General features: G+C 47.2%; 1 protein-coding gene across 2 annotated transcripts in view; it reads left to right on the top strand.

The window, feature by feature from the left end:
* LOC104142611 (inositol 1,4,5-trisphosphate receptor-interacting protein-like 1) overlaps nt 1-13217 on the top strand; it is a 119767-nt gene extending 106550 nt beyond the window's left edge. The window contains exons 1-5 of one of the 2 annotated variants that reach the window (XM_068952035.1): nt 6999-7561; nt 9386-9500; nt 9916-10052; nt 10600-10998; nt 11487-13217. In XM_068952035.1, the coding sequence (XP_068808136.1) occupies nt 11490-13037 (1548 nt within the window). In that variant the 5' untranslated portion in view covers nt 6999-7561; nt 9386-9500; nt 9916-10052; nt 10600-10998; nt 11487-11489 and the 3' untranslated portion in view covers nt 13038-13217. Of the gene's footprint in view, nt 1-6998; nt 7562-9385; nt 9501-9915; nt 10082-10599; nt 10999-11486 lie in introns of those variants that run through there. The other variant, XM_068952036.1, reaches the window with a different exon arrangement.
* The last annotated feature ends 8064 nt before the right edge of the window (nt 13218-21281 follow it).

Here is a 21281-nt window from a genome sequence, read left to right as displayed (position 1 = left end):
TTTCCACTCAGGTATCTTTATCTTTGCAAGCCATGACCTCCCTGCAGGATTAAGTAGCTGTCAGGCCTTCAGCAGATTTGTCCATATGACTCAACAACACATTTGAGGTAGGTTATGAATGGCAGAAGCTAGGACTTAGAAAATCCAGTTCCTTGTTCTAACTACTTTCTTCTGCAAAATATTCAATGCTATGCTCATCATTATCATTATTTTATTTTTGCAGATTATCATCTTTAGTTCTGTTAAAACTTGTATAAGCATGGATCAATTTATGTAGATAAGAATGATTAAGATTAGCAGTTTGAGTTTCACCTCCAGCGCTTGCACGTTAAAGCTCAGAAGATGAGACCCGTTAAATGAGAATTAAGTGAACTAGCTGCATTTTATTTTGGTTAATTTTTGGAGCACATATGGTGCATTATGTTTTCATATTATAGATATACCATTTCTAGGTTTGCACATGATGATGAATATTGGTTGTTTGCTCCATCTGGCACCTTATTCTGATCAAGAAAAAGAAATGTGTTATTAGTTAGTAAGGTCAGTCTGCTGCTGAAGGAGCTTTCTATAGGAACACAACTTGTATTTTTAATTTAACTTAACCTATTACTTGAGCCCCTTATTTTACTCCCACTAGACTCACTTGTGGCTTTGTGGATCTCTTTGAAAATATATGACTTAATGACCCTTAAAAATGATGTGTTTTTTTTTTTCTTAATTTGATTGATATCTTCTTGCTAGTAATGGAAATTTTCACATTTAATATCCCTTAGCCAGAACTGTAAAGAGAAGAATGGGGACAACAAGGATACTTCTGATCACTTTGTTCACATGTACTCCATGTACAGGCTGAACAACTAATGCATACGCTACATTTCTCCATTACGCATCAGATGTGACACCTGCAAACAATCTAAAGAAGTAATTTGTCATTGCATGTGATGGATTTTTTTAGCTTATGTGATTTAAACAATTCATTAGACTTTCAGGACTTCCTCTCCGTTTGCTTCCCCACTTCCCCCATAGGAATAAAGTGAAATTGCATTTGTCTGTTGAGATGGAAGATGAAACAAAGTTTTGGGGAAAATAATTGGCAGGAGGAAAATATGAACGTCTGGTCGAAACAAAACTGTTAGTCATTTCACCCAGTCCTCAACAAGGATGAACAAGACACTAGTATGCACAGAACTGGAGCTGATCCTGAATTAATATATCTTCTGTATGGAGGACCTCTCCTTATAAAGAAGGAGAAAAAGAGAAACACTGGATGAGTTGGGGAAAATGCCAAGCTGCGTTTCAGATGTTTTCTACTGAATAGCCTTCCAAATTTACCATAAGTCAAGCAATTGGTCTGGGGCATGTTTCGCAGATGGATCAACAGCAGCCCATCTTCAGCCGGGCATGTCTGAATCTGCATGGCAGATGGTACAAACACACTGGCATGGATTTGTTGGATCAGAGAGGGTTTTTTTTAATCTTCTCTCAGTCTTTTGGCAGTGTAGCTCTTGGCAGCAATAGGTGGATGACGAATGACGGAGTATCTGGAAATAAGTTAGATTCCTTTGTTGGATTTTTATCAGAGTAGCTTTGAACTGAATTATATCTAATCCTCTTCCTCATGTCTTTGGCAATGTGCTGCAATACTAGGAGCTCGTGGAGGAGCGATATACCAGAAAGAAAAGGTATGTTTGCTCTTTGATGTCTCAGTGAATACAATATAACATTATTTTGTATCTCTTATTCAGTGGACTATGGAGAAACAAGGAAATAACCAATAAAGAAGTAAATTAGTGAGGATTGCTATAGACCACTGGTTTTTCCATTGAACCTTGAATAGTAGGATCCAAACTGTATTTCTAACATCGATACTGACTGCCTGTCTAAAATTGTAAGGTATTTTCTTGAAGCTGGATTCAGAAAACAATACAGAGATGCCAGCGAAGAACACATATAAGGAAGTACATTGACTTCTGATCTGCCTGGGTGGTAGCTATGTGTGCTCGGTCTATCTAGGAAGAGCATCTACCTTTTTTCTCCCCAGATGATAGGTTGTGCTTTCTGTTGGTATCCTGCCCAGGCATCCGTCATGGCATATAAACACTCTGGACCTGTTCAGTCACATGTGGCCTGTGTGTCCTAGGGACAACATCCCAGGTACATTCAAGGCTTTCTTGCAGATTTGTCATCTGTGCCGGATACACTCATCCACATAAAGCATGGCAGGAGTTTGGGCCGCGATCCTGAAATAAAATTGGCACTGAATGTGCCAAGGAGGAACGTTAGAAATGCAACGAGAGCAACTGCTCGTTCTTTGGCGGTAGTGACGTCTTCCCTGAACCATGCCCACGCTCATGCTTTGGGGATTTGTGTGCATAAGGAGTGCAGCACTAAGCATATATTGTCAATTTTTCCTCCTCAAATTCAGCACAACTGCGCAAAAGAAAGGAGTAAATTAGCCCTAAGGAAACATTTGGCCGTTGCCTTCATGATGGTAAGGACAGAGGTGGCACGTTGCATTTTATATCAGGCAATGCCGCAGCCCTTAAAAGGGCTTGAATGCTTCCTGGTCCTTACAGAGTTATCTGTTAAGATGTATTGGTTTTTAAGTGCTTTGGAATTTTTATTGATTTTATTTCTATCATTGATCTTGGTTTGGAACATGGCTTCAGCAGACTGCGTGGTGAAGACAAGACTAAAATTGATGAATGAATATAAAGAGATTCCATTACACAAAGTGCAGCCTGCTGCTGGAGGAAAAGGATGTCTGCATTTAAGATCTCTACATATTTTTTCTCTATGATGAAGTCTCAGTAGTGTCCCAGTGTCCCTTGTCCCAGTGTCTTCCTTGCTCTGGGATCATCTTTTTCTATTTCTTAAAATCGACTTTTCTTAAAAGAGACTGCTGTGTGGGGGGATTTTGCACCCCTGTTTCCAGCAATTTGTGGTAATATTGAGAAAGCCGAAATACGGGTGCGCACATCTGAGGGTTTAAGTTTGTCTCAAGACTTGTAACACTTTGTTTGCTGACACCAACTGGGTGGTACTTGGTCAGATGAATAACTAAAGGTCACGCTTTCCTGGAAAAGTGAATTGATATTTGGACAAAATTTGAAAGCAGAAAATGAGGGAAAAAATGCATCTCTCTGTTCCCCCCCTCCTCGCATGTTTTAATTTTTTCTTTTTGGAAAGAGAAAGGTCCTATATATTAGATGAGAATGAGTGGGGTGGGTTAATCCACTGGTCACAACCATTGCATCAAACTAAACATGGCCCTTTTGCCGACCACCATCATCTGCTGTGTAGAGACACTAAGCCAGAGTTTCAGAAGAGCGAAGATGCTCCATGTTTTAAGCTCAGCTGGGGAACATAGTAGGTTGCTGGAGTTTTCACAGAAAAACCTTCACAGAAAATCCTTCACAGAAAAACCCAGAAGACCTAGATTGCAAGAGAGCATCCAACGCAATATGTTGCTTTTGACCAAAAAAAAAGGAAAGAAAGAAATGGAAAAAAGACCAGAGCCTGAGTACAATCCAAACAGGCTACAAATTGAAGGTGGCAATGAATTTGTAAAGAAAATTAACATATTTTTTACCTCCTCTTTGTTACTGCTGGCATTCATCAGATCAAAGTTTCTCTGCACCCTGAGTCAAACAAACCGTGTCTGCTTTTAAAGAGGTACAATTTAAATGTTTGCATTTATTTTTTGTTTAGGGCATTTCTTTGCCACAGGTAAAGATTCATCATCTTTTTACTTTCTAGTTTGGTATTACCCTTTAAAAAAAAAAAAGTCTTTAAGAAAATTGAAATCTACCCAATTAGCTGTTGCTTGAACCTTTTCTTTTGTTTCTGTTTTTGATCTGTGTCTTGATGCCTTTCAAATCCTCTAAATGTAGGACAAATCTGGCTGCACATATGCCTTGCTGAGGGCAGATGGCAGCAGAGGAACAGCAAACGCATTATTTTCAAGTATGCGACTTAGAAACTTAGAAGCTACCTCCCTCCTTCTGCCAAAGGCTGGCTATTTTGATGGAAAAGTACTAAACTGTAAACCTTGAAAAGTAGTGGGATTTGATTGTTCAGAAATATTGGAAGGCTATGGTTTAATAGCTCCGTATGTATTATGTGCTCTGATACCACATAGCAATCCTGTTTCTGCTAACTTTGTTTAAAGTAATTGGCACAGTGCATTTTATTTAGCAAAGCTTAGTGTCGGTTCAGGGGTAAACAGGACTTCGAGTTTTTGTGCTCCTCATAACATGGCCATCAATTATCTGCTACCACGAGCTCGGACGATGCTCGCAACTGCCCTGCGCAGATGTGTTACTGACCCCTTGCTGCACAAAACCCACTTTTTTGGCACTGCCATTTCACTAACCTTGAGAGGATATGATTAGTAACAACTGCATCCCTGAGCTGGATCCAAGGATATTGAAGATATGACAAATTATTTGTTAAGGTTCTTCAGTGGAAAGGTTAGCATGATATATTTAAAGGCAGCCAAGAACTGCAATTATGTTTTAAAATACTGACCGCCAAAGTAAAAGGGTGTAGCGTGACACCTCACTTAAATGAACAAGCAAGCAAGCTGAACAAAAAACAGCCAGATAACGGCTTCAGAGCTGCTCTTCCCCACAGTGAAAATCACAATGATCTGTACTTACTGAGGGAAATTGAAGTGCAACCACCCTTGGCAGAAGAAAGGCGCCTTTCTGTACCAAGAGAAAGGATGACTCAGTGTTGAGGATAACAAGTTAAACATGGACACCAAGTTAAACATGAGCCAGCAGTGTGCCCTTGTGGCCAAGAAGGCCAATGGTCTCCTGGGGTGCATTAGGCAGAGTGTTGCCAGCAGGTCGAGGGAGGTGATCCTGCCCCTCTCCTCAGCCCTGGGGAGGCCTCCCCTGGAGTCCTGTGTCCAGTTCTGGGCCCCCCAGTCCAAGAGAGACATGGCACTGCTGGAGAGAGTCCAGCGGAGGGCTACAAAGATGATGAGGGGGCTGGAGCACCTGTCCTATGAAGAAAGACTGCAAGAGCTGGGCCTGTTCAGCCTGGAGAAGAGAAGACTGAGAGGTGATCTCATCAACGTATCTGAAGGGGGAGTGTCAAGAGGATGAGGCCAGCCTCTTCTCCGTGGTGCCCAGCAACAGGACAAGAGGCAATGGGCACAAACTGAACCACAGGAAGTTCCATCTGAACCTGAGAAAAAACTTCTTCACTGTGAGGGTGACAGAGCATTGGAACAGGTTGCCCAGAGAGGTAGTGGAGTCTCCTTCGCTGGAGATATTCAAAACCCGTCTGGATGTGATCCTGGGCAATATGCTCTAGGTGACCCTGCTTGAGCAGGGGGATTGGACGAGATGATCTCCAGAGGTCCCTTCCAACCTAAACGATTCTGTGATTCTGTGATTCTGTGATAAGCCATCCGTATCTCCTGGATCTCTTCAGATCCAGATCTGAATTTTGCATATGGACTTCTGAGGTATGGATGGAGCTATGAGACAACTCCGCTTTTGTGATAATTGTAATTCAGTGTCATGTCTTCTGATTTTTTTTTTTGCCTTGATATTCAACTATAAGAAGAAAAAAGTAATCTTACCCCTAAACTCCTTTCACCAAACCACAGCTCTTTCTGTATGGTGTTTATTTAGAAGGCGGCTCAGGAAAGTGTCTGAATCGTTCAAACTCTTTAGTCCAATATTCGGTACCTGACAATATGCAATTATGCTTCCCCTTCCCATCCAGCTTTGTTGGATTCCTTCAACTTGCTTCAGTCTTTCTTTTAATCCAAACTTCTCAAAATAATTGGCAAACTTTGCCACGTTACTGTTCTTCCTTGATCAGAAAATTAAGTCTATACATTTCTATCCAAGTATGGAAAATCTTGCAGGTCCCAAGCGTTACGTTTTTGCATGATTAAAGTAAACCATTCATTTCTACTATTTTACCTCTTCTTGCAAGACTGCTTAGTTTAATGTTCTCTAGAGGACTTGACAAAAGGCTTTTGAAAAACTAAATAAATTACTTGGACTAATTTTACCCATGATTTGTTGATATTCTCAAGGGATCCTAACAGAACAGAGAACTCTCCTCTTAGAGAAACCATACCAGTTTGCCCTCATTGCAACCTCTGCTTTTGCTTAAAGGGCGTGCTTTTGGGTGCAGGGACTCCCTTCTCTCTTAATCATTTTGGAAAAGTCTGTCACTTAGCCACACGAGGTGCTGGTGTTGACTGAAGTGTTGAGGCATTGGTGGTACAGGGGAAGCACAAATGTTACTAGTTCTGGTTCTAATGATTATTCTGCTAAATCCCAGATACCAAATTAGGCTTTGTTTGTATCTCACTCTTAGATATACCCATAGACAAGTAAAACACCAAAGTAGCTCCTTATTGCCTGAAAATAGGTGGCCATAAACTGTGTAGCTTCTGAACATACAGCAAAAGAAGAGGGATACGAATGGTTTTTTTTTTTTTAGCTTTTTTTTTTTTTGCAGTCTTGAGATTTCTAGTACTCCAATCAATCTGACCAAAACACTAGAATGATTTCCTAATTACTGCTCTTTCATCTTACAGTTGAGATGATTGCACTTTTCTGTTTAGTTGGGTTTGATTTTCAGATCCGGCAAGCCCAGTCAACGGTCCTTTCCAACCTGATTTATTCTACAGTTCTATGACAGTAGCTTAACAAAATGTACACCCTGAGCCAATTTAATGTGGTGTTTGTTGTTTTAGCAAGGCGCGCTAGGAGTGTGTGGGAGTCTCTGGAAGAGAGGAAACTGTTTGAAGGTTAATCTCTCTTACCTCCCTTAGAACTGGCTAACTCAACAAGCAGTTGTTCAAGCACTTCGTTTATATTTGTATCCTATTTAGAGCGATAAAAATACCTCTTAAAATCTTCTGTTAGCTTTGCACTTAGGCCACCATGCAAGTAATCTTAAAGATGCATTTAAAGAGAGTTAACATAGAGCCATGTCTGCTTTGTGCTATGGGCTTCTTGAGTAAAGGCAAAATGCTAAATATCTATCCAGCTGTGCAAGCAAGAAAACAGCAATTACTCTTAATGGAGCCCCGCACTGTGGGGAATTCATGACTGCAGCGTAGTCCTTGTATGGATGATTTTCCTGGAATGTACGTTGCTTTGATGTGACCAAATTAACCAAGAACACTTTCCCAGTTGTTTCTTGTCCAAAGCAAGTTCAAGTCCCCTTCTGTCTTAGATGTGGATTTTCAAGGGCCAGCTTGTAGGAATGCTACCTGTGAAGTAGTAGGCACTACCAAAAAGTGTAATCCTCTTTCAGCCTGTTCATTTTACAGCTTTTTTACTTGTAAGGATAAAGTTGGCCTGCTTTGAAAGAAGTGTCTCTGACAGTGCATATTGAATGCTTTCAGTGTCTCTGTCCATTGGATGCATTTGAATTTGTCTTTTATGGACGATTCCTCCTCTTTGACTTGCGCTCTTTCCCTAGGACCACAGTGCTGAAGCTGCTAGACTCCTTCCCAGCACGTTTGTGGCTTTACTCACCTAGGAACAGTTTGCAGAGCGTGTAATTTGTCCCTCGATGGGTAGGTTGTGACCGGGTCATTAGAGAAGACAGAAAAGGATGTTCTTTGCAAGTAAACTTTGCAAGTGCTCGTCATTCGGTATTAGCCAAGCTACCTTTCGCAGACCTAACAGCAGCAATGGATGTTTCTTGTATCAGACAGGCAATTTTATCTGATGTGATTTTATGTTGAGTTAGGAGAGGCGATATAATAAATTCCTTATCTCATTTGTAAGTATCAGAGATTTCTAGACCACTCTTGTTGCCTAATTAATATACTGCTGAGAAATTAATTTAATTGTAAAGAGTATCAATGAGGAGTAACATTCATTTTTTTCCTATAGTAGCTGTGATATAGATCACTGGCAGAAAAAATACCCTAGAAAATATTTTATCTTTTGTGTTGGTGCCCTGCAAGGCATCTACAAGACATCTACATAAAGATGCATTGGTCGTCAGACTTTAATTTCCTTGTACCATTAAGCAAATAAATGATTGTTCCCTTTTGGGCATTTATACTGGAATAGTCTCAGACAATATCTAGGATTATTTAAAAGGACAATATCTTGGTTCATTTAAAAATTTAAATAAACAACATATTTGTTTGGTTAGAAGTATTTCTATTTTCAAAATCACAATATAAATAGTTTTGCATTACCAAATTTCCAGAACACAAGTCTTAAGAGTTATGGAAATTCAGTACAAGGCATCTCTCTGTATCACTGTATTGAATGTGATATATTAAATAAAATGTTAATGTTTAGAAATGCTTTATTTTTCTCAGTAACCTGTATCTTACGGGCAAGTTCCTGTAACGTCAACTTAAATTACAATTGCAGTTCCCTTACTGTCCTTTGTGAATTTCCCACTGCTGAAATTTGGTTGCAGAATTATTAATATAGCATAGATTAACAATCAAAACATGTTACGTTTCTGCTCATATACAAGTACTAAACTAAGCAGTTGGTACGTCTTCATCCATTGTGCCCAATTTGGAAATGTCAGGTATCTTGTACAGTACCAGTACAACACCCATAGACTCTTAATACATATTCTAATATATCTTTTGACATAATAAAGACATTGTTCACCCCCAGAGGATGGCATTTTCATTTCAAAGTTTAAGAACACTGGCAGTTAGATTTGGAGCAGTTTTTGCTCTTTAGAGAATATTATATACACACATACTCCTCATCTAAATAAAGGACGCAGTTTTTGTAGTTCTAGTAGTTCTCTCTCCATGCTCAACTCAAATACGTACGTTACTATTTTTATTTTCTATGATTTTGCTCAATTGTTTTAATATTTGGGGTATTTTTTTAGCCTTTTTTTTTATGTGATGCTACATGGTTTTGTGAACAAGCAGAGTGCAGACAAAGTGTGTTAAATATATAATGGGTTTTCTGTATAATGGCTTTGCGTTTTCGAGAGGTTGGAAGATGTATTTCAGTGGTCTTTTTTGTTTTAGTAAGATGTATTTCAGTGACATTTTCTTCCGTAAAGAATTGTAATTAAAGAAAACCATTTAAAAATGCACGGGCTCGTACCGGTTCAGAGCAATTAGGCTAGGTAATTAGAAGCATGATAAAAGGGCTGCATGGGGAAAGGAATTTAAACCCTCATTGAACTGTTACATCAAAAAGTGAATAAGAAAAAGAGTAAATTAAAAGTAGGGCTTATAGCTGCCAGGCAAAAGATAAAGCCAATTTTTCTGGAAAAAGGAGTGCACGCTTATTTATCTAGACTTGCTATTCATCGCAGGTAATAAAGTTACAGAATATGCAGGTAGTAAACTCTTGCTGCTCATTTCACGTCTTGGTAGCACATTATGATCTTATCTCGTTAGCAGGTGAGCACCATCAGCCCGTCTCAGGACCAATTCACAGATGGGTAACCTGCTGCATATGAGCTAAAGAGCGTGCTTTCCCCAAACAATTGTATGAAAACAGGCTAAACAAGAGGTAAGACTCATTGATGTGATTAGAGACTGCATTGCCGGGTGGTTATTTTGAAATGGATGGGAAGTGGAACTACAAAATGAATTCGATTTTTTTTTTTTTTTAAACGTAAGCAACGATTTTTACCGGGGTTTCTAAGCATATGTTAAATGCCAAGAGAATTTAAAGTAAGTACACCATCATATAACCGGGTGAGTTGGCAGTATTTGGTAAGGTCTGAATTTGCACTGAAGGGACGTTAGTGGTGTGTTCTGCCTCTAACTCACCAGGCTACAGCGAGTGCAATGCCAGAGCACTTTGAAAGCCACTTTGTCATTTCTTCCCTCTATATGATATGATCTGATAATCTTTCTTTCTTTTTCTTTCTTTTTCCTTCCTCCTCTCCTCCCTTCTCCTCTCCAAACCTTCTGGTCACTAGGCCACCTTCCTCCCTGCCTACAGGCTCATCCTTCTCCACATGCAGTTCCCTGGCTGCTGGAAGATGACTTGTGTGTGCAGACCTACTGCAACTCCTTGTGCACTGCACCCCCAAAGCCGTATTGCCTGTGTCTTGCAGTGAGCTCACAAGATCACTCTTTGTAGGGGTAAAACCGGTAGGAGGTGTGGTTGGTTGGAGTAGCAAATCTCTCCGGCCAAGGTCACTGCAGGGCGCTTGCCGCTCCCTGGAGAGCTCTAGGGCAATTAGGGGGAAGTGACCAGTGAGCCCTAGCCTGTGGCTGAACTGGATATGGCCCCGAGGGGGAGAGGAGGGAGGGGAGGAGGTGTCCCCAGGCAGAGGGGAGCCTCCTGCTCTCTGTCCTCTCCCCATGAGCGTCCCACAGGAGATCTTGGGGCCTGGGAAGTGCCGGGAGTGTGGACCCATGAGCATGCATGGGAGGAGGCCCCAGCGCTTCACCAAGGTCCCTTCAGCCCCGGGTCAGGCTGATGGACACACCCTGGCAACCGTGGAGCAGCTGCCCCACAGGCAGCAGCCTGTCGAAGCCGAGGGCCCCAGCATGGCCTCTCCAGTCCCCGCACCTACACTTGCAGGGAGCAAGTTTTCACCAAGAGAAAGGAGCCATGGGAGATTTGCTGCTCTAACTGGGGATGCTCTTGTCGTTAGGCTTCGTTCTCAGGACTTGCCTCTGTCCTGCCTCAGCAGAAGAAATCCAAGAAGAGAAGAGGGAAGGAGGTTTGCAAGGCTCAAAAGGATCAAAGCCCTCATGAGACATGGGAGCAGGACTTCCTCTCTTTTGGCCCTTCCCAGAGACCCTGAGTTGTTTGATGCCTGCAAGGCGGAGCCTGTCCATGACAGCACAGAGGACAGGTCACAAAGGGAGGGGGTGTTGGCCCCGCAGCCCTGCTTGGCCCAAGCAGTACGGCCCGGGCCAGCCTATGCTCTGCAGCGTGAGTGCAGCAGTGGAGGAAGGCTGGGCAGGACGAGGTCCGGGGCAGAAACGCCAGCTTCTGGGAGTTTCTAGCAACTGGAGCAAGAGCTGAGCTGCACACAGGAGCACGTTCGGTGAGAGACATTGGTGCTTTGAGGGTTGGGGGCAGAGGTGCCTGAGGCTCCCAGCGAGCCTGGGTGCCCAGAGATATGTTGGGGATGTGTTGGGCATCCGCAGCTCTGCGGGCCACTGCTCCTGTGGGGGCATGGGGCCTCGGGATTCCCCAATCTGGTGGCACTTGCCCTTTCTGCACCCCTGCCCCTGGGGCAAAGCCTGGCCAGGGTGCTGGGCCTCAGGGGAGGGTTGGCAGGATGGGCCCCACAACGTTGGTGTCCGGGACCTGCATCCTCTTTGAGCCTGCAGGCACCAGGGCCCAAGCGCTTTCCCTGGGGCAGCCCGGGGTCCCTGCTCAGGCAGCCCTTGCAAACCCCTGTCCTTGCTGCCTCTGAGCTCCCTTGCCCCCTCTCCCATCCTGCCCCTTTGTGCCTGCAGCTCCTGCCCCCAATCCACAAGCTCTCTCCCACCCAGCCCGGTTCACCTGCTTCTCTCCTATCTCCTCTAGGCCATGGCTGGGTGTATTGTGCTCGTCCTGGCCATGCTGGGCATTGTCCTGCAGCCGCTGAAGGTCAGTGACCACATGGATCTGGCCACACAACAGCGGATGCAGCAGCACGAGAAGCAGCTGAGTCAGAAGGTAACTCAGCTGCAGCAGGAGTTTGATGAGGTGATGCAGGAGCCACAGAGTGGACTTTTCAGGAAAGGCATGGTCTTCACCATGTGGGACATGTGGAAGTTTGCGGCCTTTGCTGGAGGCCTTGGGCTGCTCTTCAGGCTCTTCTGGATGGCCACAGAGCAGGACTTTGACGAGTCTGACAGCAGCGGTGACGAGAGCTCCTCCAGCAGTGAGGAGGAGGGGGAAGGTGAGGAGCAGGAGGATGTGGGTGCTGCGCACCGGCTCTCTCCTGAACAGCAGCTGGACTCCCCAGGCAGGAGGGCCCTGGAGACCTTCTATGAGCAGCACCTCTGGGGGCCAGTGCAGGACGTGGCCCACACATGCAAGGTGGTGGAGGAGCTGGTGGGCAACCTCCTTCATGCCTGCCAGATCATCTCTTTGAGAACTTTCCTGCCACGGCTGGAACAGTGCATCGGCGTGGGCAGTGCCTTTGAAGGCTGGAGCCACCATGGGGAGGACACCGTCTACAAGCTACTTGTGCCCCTGAAGCCACCACCTGGGCACTCCTTCCAGCTGAACCTGGGCACCACACGGGGACTGCCGGCGAGGCACGGCCGTGTCTGCGTGAACCTGGAGTGCATGTGCGAGCGGGAGCAGCTGCTGGGGGATGTGTTTTGCTTCCTGCACCACTCCCAGAGGCACTTGCGCAGATATCAGCACCCTGAACTCCTGCAAACCCTCTGTACTGGCATCTACTTGGACGTGGAGAAAACCACCCGCTGGTTCCAGCTCTGTGTGAGAAATGCCTGGGACGTGATTGCTGATGAACAAAGCTGCCAGCTGACGGTGCTGCCCTCCTCCCGTTTCTGCAAGCTCCAGTTCACATACGACACTGGGAAGATCATACACATTGAGCTAATGCTGGGGGTGCAGCAGGACAACTTGGAGGTCTTCCTGGGCAGCGAGGAGGCAGAGGCCGACCTCACCAGCAGCACAATGTGGGTGGAGAGCTGTGCCCTGCAAGACCTGCTGTTCTTCAGATTTGTGGACAGGCAGGCCCCCAATGACAGCTGCCACCTGACATGTCTGCAGCTCCTCACCTACCTCCTGGAGGACTCGGTGCTTTCCTCAGTCCACCTGAAAACAGTCACCATGCACCTCCTGACACTGGTTCCCCCATCAGAGTGGTGCCCGGAGCATCTCCTGGAGCGGCTGAATGATGTTCTGGACTATCTGCACCACTGCCTGGAGGAGAAACAGCTTCACCATTTCCTCCTAGGCAATGAGAGGGTGCCCAAGGAGGTCCCCCTGCCGCTGGCCTTCCGAAGAGGCAGGCCGCTTAACCTCTTCCAGCACCTGACGCAGGAGCCGGACGCCCACGCTCAGGCACTGCGCGAGTTCAGCGAGCTGCAGGATCGTCTCAGGAGCCTGTTAGACTGACGCTGAAAGGACGTTCCAGAAATTGAGCAAAAGCACGCTTTGGGGAACCTCACCTGATCCCTCTGAAGACACTGTTGCAAGGAGGTGTGCGACAGAGGCTCCTGTGATCATTTGCACAGAGACTGCTCGTGCTTTTGGAGAGTTTCAGTTCCCCATGGGAGCATTACCCTGTGCACAGACCTTAATAAATTAGCCTCTTTGAACAAGCCCTCTGTTTGTGCCTGCCTCTGTCTGGGCAACACTGTGTGGGGAACACGGGCCCCATCCCGCCATAGGGATACATGCCCAAGATCTCATGTTTGGGAGATGATCAGAAATCATGAAGACTAGTGCACACACTAGATTGCCATATTTCCCCAAATCCCAGGCACTATTTTACAGTAGCAAGTGCACCACACAGATGACATTTTGGAGAGGTGCATCAGATGTACGGTTCCTATGCTGTCCTGGCACAACATAGGGCACCCGTGCCAGTGTTAGCACAGCCAGCAAGGTTAAAGCTTTGCCAATGTCCTGCACTCAAAGCAGGAACACACGCCATGCGTGCCATGTGTCTGGGAAGAGCTGTCCTCACTGCAGTTTTGCAACACAGCGGGTGCACTCATATTTGTGTTGGGATATCTGCAGCAGAAATAAAGCCCTCGTGTGTTGCGGAAGACTCACAAGCTGTTTGATAATCATCACATCAAAAGAGCTACACGTGCCTGAGTGCTAGAGAAGCCCGGGCTCACGTCCTGTGTGGAGTCAGAAGGGGCAGAATGCAGCCAGTATGCCCAAAACAGGCAAAGCCATCACACCCTCCTCCCGACTGGTGAGTCTTTGAAAGGCTGTGTTCACAAAGAGACTGTATATTCTCTCTGCATCTTCCACCTCAGGGCTTTTGAGTCTGCAGCCTGAGCTTCACGCCGCAAAAACTTCTTTCCCTACAGAAGGCCCACAGTAACGTAGACTCCTCCCACGCATGACCTTTGCTTTCTTAGCGAGCTAACAGGAGTTTTACTGCAGGGGCCTTCTGTCCATTAGCCAGGGCCTGCAGGGTTTAGGGGCTCTCAGGGGGATGCGCTCTTATTACACTTAATCTTGCCTCTTCCTGTAGCGGGCCCAGCAGGGCTCAGCTTGTGCTAGCCATCGTTCCCAGCACAGGCCCTTGGCTGGCGGTAAGCAACAACACCCCCAGCCACCCCAAAGGCGCAGCAAGATGCCATTGCCAGCCACTAGCACAAGTGCAGGGTGCAGCGCTCCGTGCCCTTGGCATGAGCCTTCATGCTGGAACCCAGTTGCTTTGGGCACAGCTCTCGCCCATGTCATGCCACAGATGGGCTTTGGGCGCAGCGGGCTGCTGCGCCATTTGAGGCAGTGCTTCGTGTACGTCCTTGAGCAGTGCCCATGCTTCTCTCTAGTCCCACCCCCAGAGCATCACTTTGGCGGGCTCTGCGGCTTAGCACCACCAGCAAATGACCCCATCCTCCCTGAGTAGCTCGTGAACACGCTGTGCCCTCTCTGTTGTTGACCGCTGCCCCCCACGCAGCAGGGGCCTCTGCAATTTCACCACTTCCTCTTTGGCAACAAAAAGGTGCCCAGGGAGGTCCCCTGCCCCTCGCCTTCTAACAGCCAGCCCAGTCCCACCTCTCTTCCATAATTCACGAGCCTAGTTAAGGCGAGGAGGAGATGTTAGGAGGAGATTTTAGGGGTAGGTGAAGCTTCATAGTGTGCGTGTAGTTTGAGGAGTGACCAGAGAGCTCTGGCCAATGCAAGAGCAGATGCAGCAGTGTGAGGAGCAGCTGAGGCAGCAGACGGTTCAGCTGCAGCAGGAGCCTGAGCAGATGATCCAAGAGCCGAGCAGGTTTGCCAAGAAAGCTGTGGGCTTCACTGCATGGGACAGGGGGTAGTTTGGGGTCTTTGCTGGAGCCCTCGTGCTGCTCTTCCAGCTCTGTCAGTTGGTCAGGAAGCAGGACCACGACATGGACTCTGGCTGTGAGCACACCACCTCCTGCAGTGACGAGGAGCAGGAAGATGCCGATGCGCTGTGCACCAGGCAGCCAGCCAGCCCTCCATTTCCAGTCATGGGCCCGAACGGGGTCTTAACAGCATGAGAACATGTTCTAGCGATGCTTTCTCCAGACTGCAGAAGGGAATTCTCCAAGCACTTCCCTGTGATGATGGGGATCTGCTGCTCTTTCCCCAAAGCAGGGACATGGTGCAGTTTTACAATTACCCGGCCAGCTCCTTGGCAGTTTCCCATTAATTTGATACATGATCACAGGTCATGTCTTTTGCTATGCTCATAAAGGAGGAGGTTCCCATTTGTACCACGTGCTGTTTTCTGCATCTCCCAGGACCATCCAGTCATGCACTGGTCTTCTTGAGCTATCCCTGAAACACACCACGTGCAGGGACCCTCGTCTCAGTTCCCATGTGGGGAAGGTGCATTTCATGGCATAGAATCTGAGCCCAGTTTACCACAAGAAACATTTCCATACCAAGCTTATTCACCTTTCTTTCTCATAGCTTTCCAAACAGTATAGGATATAAAGGCAAACAGTTCCTGCCGTATGTGCTCATTTGTGCCCAAAGACAATCACGCACACATTTAATGTGCAGAAACTACAGTCATATACCAGGGATCTATTGTTGAGCATGGTCACTCTTAATGGGAGAAAGTTCAGAAATGCACGGTACAGGCATCCTCTCTGAGAGAAACGGGGTTTCTCTTGCCTGGAGACAGGAGACTTCTCTCTCTTTTTCTTTTACTTTATATTCCCTTTTTTTATTCTCATTTTCCTTTTCCTTTTCGTTTTCCTTTTCGTTTTCCTTTTCCCTTTCCCTTTCCTTTTCCCTTTCCCTTTCCCTTTCCCTTTCCTTTTCCTTTTCCTTTTCCCTTTCCCTTTCCTTTTCCTTTTCCTTTTCTTCTTTCATCTTCCTTTTCTCTTTCTCTTCTCTTATTTTCTCTTTTGTTTGTTCTTCCCTTTTCTTTTTTCACTTCTCCCTTTTTTTCTTCTCTTTTCACCTTTCATTCCTCTTGGACTCTGGCTGTCAGCACAGCACCCATGAGTGTCTGGGCAACACTCTGTGGGGCATGCGGGCTCCATCCCACTGCGGGGATACATGCCATCACCCATCCTTCCCCCAAGGCATCAAGGGCAGCGTCACATCTGCAAGCCCAAAGGCCAGCACCAAGGCAGCCTCACGGGACCACAGAGGAGGAGCAAAGCATCCAAAGGTCACGCTGTCTTCTTGCACATCTGCACACTTTGCATTCCTGCGAGTGGCCTGCCTACAGCCGCAGGCAGCTGGAGCAAAGAGACCCTCTTCTGACCTGGGCAGTGCTGGTCCCCACTGCCCAAGGAGCAGGGAATTAACACATGAAGTGACTTCAGAGTATCCTTTTTTTAAAAAAAAAAAATGCTGTGCCTGTGAGCGTCGAGCATGTAAGGCACAGGATGCACATGGATCTGTGCAATGTTGGAGAAGAATATTTGAAACTGTCAAACAGGCCGAGCTTGCTACAGTACCCAGAACAGCTCTGAATCCCTCTCCTCTCCGCTCCAGTCTATGGTAAAGCACAACAGAGTCTTAAACCCCGGTTCCTTCCTTGGGCTTGCTTTGTTTCTTGCTTCTTATGGATTTGGCAAAATCGCTTCATCTCCTGTGCGGTAGCCCCTCATTTTTCAGTAGGAGGTACGAACGCTGCTTCCTTTACCACGCTGCCTGTTTATACGACGACGAGCACAGCGGGTCCTCAGTCCCTTTAGGTCTGTCTGTAATAACCCCGATCATAACAGGAGCAATGGGCAAAGGGACAGAGGGGAGCGCTTTATGCCGTTGCAGCACAGCGGCAGTGTTGGTGTGAGCACAGAGCGTGCCGCAAAGCCTGCCGGCGTAGCCCCTTGCCCCTCGGAGGACTGACTTGCAAAGAACGTGATTCCCTGAGAGAAGCGGGGAGCGCTCCGGTGCCTCATTCGCCCTGAGCTGCTCCAAGGAGAGTGTCATGGAAGGTTTGGTTTAGGGGAACAGTTAGGAAAATGGGCTTTATTACGGATATAAGGTGCCAATCACCCTGTCGTTTTCGTGACCCTGGCTAGCCCACAGAAATCGCCCACTGCCACAAGTTAAAACCATCGGCGGAGGGCTAACACGTGCCCTAAAGGCCCGTGCCGGTCAGTCAGGCAGAATGTTCCAGAAGGCAGGCGAGTACGCGGCCCTCTGCAAACAGGTCCGCAATACAATTAGGGATCGAAACCGGACCGCTGGGGGGGGGGTGGGGCTAGACAAATTTAACCCATCGCTTGCCTGCGGTCCCAAAGCGGGATAGGGATAAACGGGGCACCCGCCAGCCCAGCAGCAGCTCTTGCGGCGGCGGCGGAGAGAGGAAGAGAGCTGAATTCACGGAAGCGGCCGGGGAAGAAGACGCCTCGGCGGCCTTGCTCAAGGCTCCAAGACGCCAGGCAGCCTTGTCCAAGGCTTTCTGCCCTGCCGCCGAGGGAGGATCTCCTCCCCGGCAGCCAGCGCCGCCGTGCCCCCCGATCCGGGACGCCGGGGCAGGCAGCTGGGGATCCCCCCCCCCCCACACCACTAACATTGGCGGACAGGTGAGCGCTCCCCGCTCCGAGGAGCAGGCACGGACGAGGCACGCTGGCTGGGCTTGTGAGCGGCTGAGGGGCCCTCGGCGTGACGCGGCACCTCCCCCCGCCGGGCGTGGCCTGCTTGTCCCTCCCCCCCCCCACCTTCCGGCCTAACCGCCAGGTCCCTTCACCTCACGGGTGCGAGCGCGCCTTAGCGTCTGGACGTGTTCTGGGCTGTGTGGGGAGCTGAACCTATAGTTACTGATTAATTAGTTGCGTATTCCTACTATTGGGGCTGTTATGACTGGTTCTTAACTGTCACCGCTCCCGGTGATAACACGTTACGCTTAGAGCCCTTCCGGCGGCGTGGAGCAGAGCGGGAGGGGGCCCCGCCGCCGGCCCCGCCGCCCCTGCCCGGCCTCCCGCCGCGGACAGCAATGAATTGTCGAGGAGGTCAGCCCTCAGCGCTAGGGCCGGGCCAGCGGTGGCGCGGCCACGAGGCCCTGGGGCTTCCCATTCGCGGGATGATGCTATGTAGCTGATGTGCAACTTGCGCGTCTTGATGGTCGCGGCCCTCGGAAGCGGCCGTTGGGCAAGAGATGCAAGTCTCCCCGGGTTCGTTTGTGCTTAATTAATAATCAGCCACGCTTTTATCAGTACGCCATAACAGAGTTTGACAGCAAAAGACGTTGTGAAATACCGATTTAATGAGGAGACGTACTTTTGCTTTAATGACTGTAAATGGCCAGACTATTTAAATAAAAATTGATCCAAAGCTATAATAAACATCCCTTCTTTGTAGCAACACTATCAACAAGTGTTGCCCTGCTAATCAACTTACTAGTAAAACAGCAATAAGCCGGCTTAATTGTGCTCCTGATGGTGTCATAGATTTGAAGAGCTACAAGCACCTCTGTGACAGCCTGCTCCACGCTCTAGCTAACCCGGGCCACAGGAGTTCGTATCGTAATTCTTCTGTCAAGCATCTAATTTCATTTGAGATGGAGGATCTAATTTAAAAGACCGGGAAGCTCGGCCACCTGAGCCGCGGCAATCCAACGCGAGTATTAGAGGCGGTTTTTCCACCCGAGCTAGAAAATCTCCCGGCTATACCGAGTCGGGTAGTAGGTGCTGGGCAGTGCTTTGCTTCATCCTCTCGCACGAGTCCTACCGGGGCTGCGAGCGTCTGTGGCAGAGGGGAGCCGTGTCCCTGGCGGAGGAGTGGAAGCCAGAGTGCCCTTAATCCGGTATAAATCATATCTGTGCCAATGGCAGTAACTTTAACGACTCCTATGAGGGATTTTTTAAAAGAAAGCTGTTTTTCAACAAAATTACTTTGAGGTGTGGAGGCTGTTTCAGTAAAAAATGAAGTTTTGACTTAAGAAATGGAGGCAGCAATGTCAGTAAGTGGCAGGAGCAGACTGGGCTGTCTTGTCTTTTCCTTCCTTACATCGTCTTCGACGTTCCTTAGCCTCTTCTGTTTTGCATTAGTTTGTAAGACCAGTGAGAAGCATCAATTTAAAAGCTTCAGTCCAGTTTCTAGTAGCAGTCTAAGTCTTTCCCACTCAAAGCATAATTCACTGGCATTTGCAGTAATAGTACTAGAATGGGATTAAAAAAATGTATTTAAGAGGGTGACTTTGGTGTTTTTTTGTGTTTCTCTGACCTCCCTGCTCTCTCCATACCCATTTATTCTCTTCTGGGGAGAGTCTAGCTCTGACGGAGGTTTTTCTGTCAAAACATGAGGCAGCGGCTTCTCATTTTGTTTGCAGAGCAGCAGAGCAAATTTTCTACCATCCACCCCGTTCATTACTGACCCAACGGGTCACCTACCCAGCGAGAGCACGTTGCACGTTCTCGGCAGAGGCTTGCTTGCTGTGACAGCGTAGCTCTGCAGGATGAAACACACGTGCTCAACGCTTTGCTAAGGTCATCAAGCAGCCACTAGGTATCCAATACTTGAGCTACTACTGATTTATGATGGGTTTGAACCAGTGCCCTCAGGGCAAAACCTACTGTCAAGCTCTCCGAGCGATCTGTTGTTTTGCTTTGGTTTGTTTGCTACTTGCTTTCTTACTTTAGTGACAACTCATGAATAAAAAAAGAGATGGAGGAAGCAGAAGATCCTCCTGGATCTACAGGAAGAGAGAAGGTACTCTAAGGTATTTTTTAGGTCCCAGAAAGTCTGAAGAGACTAAGAGAAACTAAAATGCTCTGAGCAGACTCGCTGTTAAATGATGGATACTCTCTCCACCATCCTCCCAAGAAGACTGTTGAAGAAGGTGATTTAAAATAAGTTCAGTGTCATAGGAAATCATAATCTTTTTCATGAAAATACTTTCCCCCTTCTCCTGATGTTCTGTTGTGAGCAAACACCTAACTGGCAGGAGCTAGCATTTCTACTGCCACAAACAGTGGAGTGGATAAACCAGCTGGAAGTTTGCTTCTTGACTGTAGGCATGAGAATTGCCGATAGCAAACTCCTGATTATGATATTTCATTTAATTCTAGGACAGAATTCTTCTGTATCACGCTCAGCAGGCATGCGGGAGCCAAGGTGTGCATAACCTCTGCTAGCGGGGGACACCGCTGGCACACGAAAGGATGGCGTAGCAGGGAGAGCTCCAGCCCGCGCGGCCAGGCCTCTGCCAGAAGCAGCGGCCAGATGGGTCTGTGCTCAGAGGTCTCACGAGTGTTGGCGTGTGGCGAGATTCGAGCACAGGAGACTCTGTTCCTCGGGCCTGTGAGAACGGAACAGCTCATCAATTTGGATTATTTACTGAATGCCTTACAAGGTAAGCAACAAAACCTGTTTCAAAGGGTGGGATGCAGGGCCAATCCTCCTCTGAGTCTTGGTTTTACCTGAGTTTCTATCAGTGGCACTAAGGCATTAACGCGTACAATATACCACTGGAAAAATATTGCCTTGCAGGAGCAGCATTTAAAGCATAGTATAAATCTTTACTGACTTTAGTGACCTTAATTCAGCTATCTCGAAAATAATGAAGGAATAGGCAGATTCTCTGGCAGCTGCAGCGCTCCTGGGGCAATCCCTGGTGTTTCCATCTCCCAGAATGTGAAAGTCAGAGAAGTAAAGTCTGGAACCAAAAGAGAGGATTAGACTCTGTTGTCTGTACAGAAATGAGCTATGGCAAAGAGACAAAATATGCTGTCAGCATAGACACGGATGTCAGAGCCTGGAAATCTTTCTCTGAAGGCCCAGGCTGACAGAAGTGGAGAACTGAGAAGTCAGTAAATCAGGACAAAATCCAGTAGCTGGGTTAATAGTTGTTCTGACTGGAAAAGATACACATAATCCCCCCCTAAAGAAGTTTGATTCCTGAGACAACGTGAGGACACACGAGGATACCGAGGTAATGCATCCAGTCAGACAGGCTTTAAGGCAACTAAGTTATGGCAGAGACGGTCCTCACTGTGCACTCAGAGGAAGAATGAACTTCTCTTTTTGGCATCCTCTCCATCAGTAAGAGCCGACGTTGGAGGTCGGGATGTTTTTGTATTCGCGTACAGCATGAAATCCTGACACCACTGACTCCAGGGGCTCGGGGATCCTGCTCAGCACCCTCGCTCTTCTTCAGGCTAGATGGAGCCTTCTATCTCCATAAGAGACATAAAAAGACAGGAAAAAAGACAGCGTCTTATGTCATTAAGTCCTTTGGAT

This window comes from Struthio camelus, chromosome 8 (assembly GCF_040807025.1).
Source record: "Struthio camelus isolate bStrCam1 chromosome 8, bStrCam1.hap1, whole genome shotgun sequence".
Lineage (NCBI taxonomy): Eukaryota > Metazoa > Chordata > Aves > Struthioniformes > Struthionidae > Struthio > Struthio camelus.
This window is presented reverse-complemented; position numbering and strand designations above follow the sequence as displayed.